This window comes from Lactuca virosa, chromosome 4 (genome assembly GCF_052849685.1).
Source record: "Lactuca virosa cultivar CGN04683 chromosome 4, Lactuca_virosa_CGN04683_v6, whole genome shotgun sequence".
Classification (NCBI taxonomy): domain Eukaryota; kingdom Viridiplantae; phylum Streptophyta; class Magnoliopsida; order Asterales; family Asteraceae; genus Lactuca; species Lactuca virosa.
In genome coordinates, this window is record NC_136429.1 from 189,471,999 (window position 1) to 189,476,044 (window position 4,046).

The 4,046-nt window shown below is 32.3% G+C and overlaps 1 protein-coding gene across 1 annotated transcript; it reads left to right on the forward strand.

Moving 5' to 3' along the window:
• The first annotated feature begins 425 nt into the window (after positions 1-425).
• Positions 426-2,337, forward strand: LOC145105449 (protein FAR1-RELATED SEQUENCE 5-like). The gene is made up of 2 exons (XM_079042550.1): positions 426-1,234; positions 2,271-2,337. The coding sequence occupies exons 1-2, from the start codon at positions 426-428 to the stop codon at positions 2,335-2,337; spliced, it is 876 nt and encodes a 291-aa protein (XP_078898676.1).
• Positions 2,338-4,046: the final 1,709 nt, after the last annotated feature.

The window sequence follows — 4,046 nt, forward strand, 5'->3', positions numbered from 1 at the left end:
ATAAATGAAAATGTTGACACAAACGATTTCGTGGAAGCAACATATGAATCAGAAGAAGTTAACGATTTCGGTGTGAACATTGAAATTGACGAAAATGATGTTCATGATGAAAGGATACTAGGAAAGGTTTTTGATACACCCGATGATGCCTATACATTTTATAATGATTATTCATTTTTGCATGGCTTTGGTATACATAGAGATGACACAATTAAAAATCCTAAACAAATGAGCCTTTTCGGAAAATATATGTATGCAACAAAGAAGGTTTCAAACGGATGGACAAAAATGATTCAAGTGAAAATGAGAAAAAACGTCGTAGAGATGTTAGAACCGGATGCCAGGCAAAGCTTCGAATAACAAGACAGGAGGATGGAAAATGGTTGGTGGACTCGTTTAATGACACACACAATCATGACTTGACAATGACACCTACGAAGGTGATGAAGCATCGATCTTATAGCAATTTCCACCGTTCAATAGAAGGTAAATCTCTTATGGTGCAGTTTGGTCAAGCAGGGTTGAAACCTTCTCAGATTAAAAAGGCTGTTAATACACTGAAAACCTCAAATGTAGTTGATGTAACATCAAAGCAATGTGCTGATGTTTTATCTGAGCATCGAAAACAACATAGAGATAAGGAGTTTTATGGACTTTTAAAACATTTTCAAGATAAAACATTAGTTGACAGTGACCAGTATTTTGTTGTGGATTTGTCTGATGATGGGTATCCTAGAAACATCTTTTGGGCTGATGGTAAATCAAGATATGCCTATAAAAAATTCAGAGATGTTGTTGTGTTTGATGTCACTTATATGACTAACAAATTCAAGATGCCTTTTGCTCCCTTTACCGGGGTGAATCATCATGGGCAGTCTATACTTTTTGGTGGAGCATTGCTTGAAAATGAAAAGGAAGAGACATTTGAATGGTTATTTGAACATTTCCTCAAATGTATGTTTGGCAAGTATCCGAAGGCAATTATTACCGATCAAGACAAAGCTATGGGCAATGCAATAAGAAAAGTGTTTCCAAATACTCGACATCGCTTTTGTTCATGGCATATTAGGAAGCATGAAACTGAGCACCTTCGATCATATGTTTCCCGTTATAGTGATTTTCAAGAGACACACAGACGATGGGTAAATAGTGACACCGTTGAACAATTTGAAGCAACATGGGAAAATATGCGAATTAAGTATGAACTGGAAAGCAATTGTTGGCATAGTGACATGTATAACCAACGTCTATTGGGCTAAACCCTTCTTGAAGGATATTTTCTTTGCTGGTATGACCACAACCGGACGAAGTGAGAGTATTAATTCATTTTTTGATGGATTTGTTAACTCGAGGACCATGTTAAATGAATTCGTTGTACAATACGACAAAGCAGTTGAGTCACGAAGGGCTGCCGAAGAAGATGAAGACTTCAAGACTATGAACTCGAGACCGGTTCTTTCTTCAGTGCATCCAATCGAAGCAAAAGCAGGTCAAATTTATACTAGAAAGATGTTTGATACTTTCAAAAAAGAATGGACCGAAGCTATTACCAATTTGACTCACGAGACCATAAAAAAAACTACAGAAGAAAGCACATATATTGACGTATTGTTACCTTTCGTTCTTTAAATCAAGTCAGCATCACATGTTCGTGTTCTATGTATGAGACAAATGGGATTTTATGCAAGCATAGCTTGGATGTGATGAAGAAGAAGCATGTTCAAGAACTGCCGAGTCACTATATTTTACCGCGATGGACCCTTGATGCTAGGTACAAACTGGGTAGTGTTAGTATCGGACTCGGAGAAATAAATAATGAAAATGGAGTTAGTGCCTACACATTATTTTGTGTTCGTTCGAATTTTATGAAACTAATTGAACAAGCAAGGGACTCCCCTTCGGAGATACAAAAACTTAATACGATATTGACAAGTCTTTTGAATGATCAAGCAAATCGAAAAAAATCTATATCCTTGGAGAATACATCTTAAAGTTCTTGTATGGGAGTTTCGCAAGTAGATATGATGACACAGTTATCTATCCGTGATCCTCTTGGTCCAGTTACTACAAAAGGGTGTCCTAAACTTGCAAGTAGAATCAAGTCTTCTTTAGAAGCCCCTAAAAAACGAACATGCTCTTACTATCAAGGATTAGGTCATTATGCTACTAGTTGTTCAAAAAGAAAGGAAATTATAATAATAATTTAGTTTTCATGATTGAGAACTCTAATGATTATATTAACAATTTTTTATTTTTTTTTCATGTATCAGGCGGATGAATCATTGCAAGAGACATAATGATGAGATGTGTTGTTTCTATGGGCAAAAGAAAAAGTAGATGCTTCATGACATTTTTTTGGTTAACTGCACGTTTTTCATGTTTTAGACACAAACAATGTATGAATAGTGATGCTTCTTAACAATTTTAATGTTTTCGAATGAAATTTGTTGATTTTTTATGATTAGTGTGATTATATTTGAAATTTGGTTGCCACTACGTGTTTCAAATGCAAGTATAATGTATTTTGTGAAAAAAGAAAATTATGAGGGTATTTTGTGAAAAAAACGGAACTACGATGATATTTTGTGAAGAAAAACGAAATTATGAGGGTATTTTGTGAAAAAAAAATAGAAGTATGATGGTATTTTATGAAAAAACGAAATCATAAGGTTATTTTGTGAAAAAATTGGAAGTATGAAGGTATTTTATGAAAAAACAAAATTATGAGGGTATTTTGTGAAAAAAAAAAACATAAGTATGATGGTATTTTATGAAAAAACTAAATTATGAGTGTATTTTGTGAAAAAACGAAATTATGAGGGTATTTTGTGAAAAAAACGGAAGTACGATGGTATTTTGTGAAAAAACGAAATTATGAGGGTATTTTGTGAAAAAATAGAAGAATGATGGTATTTTATAAAAAACGAAATTATAAGGTTATTTTGTGAAAAAAATGGAAGTATGAAGGTATTTTATGAAAAAACTAAATTATGAGGGTATTTTGTGAAAAAAAACGAAATTATGAGGGTATTTTGTGAAAAAAACAAAATTATGAGGTTATTTTGTGAAAAAATGGAAGTATAATGCTAATTTGGGTTACAAACGAAACTTTTCTGCAATTCTATGTTAAGAATGAAAGTAGGCTGTCATTTTGGTTAGTGTTGTATTAATCTACACATAAAAGTTTGATGATTTGTGAAATTATTGGACGAATTTGCCCCTATGCCAAAGATGATAATCCTCAAGAACTTAAGGATAGGAAAGTTCATGTCACATAAACAATAAGATCAAAAGCAAAGAATTTCAATTGCTAATTTTGATTAAAAATGATAAGTATAAGTATATTTTTCATTTTGAAAAAAAAAAAAAGATAAGCACACTGCTATAAAACAACCACACCTACAATTCTAAGTTTCTACAATTCTTTCAATTCTTCAAGTTTCAACAATCCTTTGTTTTTTATCAATGATTTGTGATCTGGAAGAGCCATGACAGATGCGCTAACCCTACAACAAAAAATAATATAAATCATAAATCAAAATTCATAAATCAAAAACCAAAACCGTAGTAACAAGTAAAAAATCTTTCATTTTGATCAGTGATTTGTGATCTTTTAAATGTTGTCCACTGACACATTGTTTTGGTTGGAATGATTGGTTGTTGTAGTCACTTAAAGATGCATATCCCAATGCAAACTTAGAATCTGGGATATACATAACCTGGGCCAAATATATACAAAAAATAAAAAAACAGAGAAAAAATGAGTATCTATGAAAACCAGATTACTTAAATTGAGATGAAACACTAAATCAAATAAAAACACTTGCTTTGACAAAACACTAAATCAAATAAAAACACTAGCTTTGAGAATCCACAAATGGAATACATTTCATGTTGAATCGAAGCAACTCCTTCTCTTTAACCATTCTAGCATACATAGTAGCTACGAAGCAATTTTGTTATAATCTTGATTTGACAAAACACCACAAAAGATTGGATCCTACAACACGATCTTGAGAATTAAAAAGCATATACTTTTAATAAAC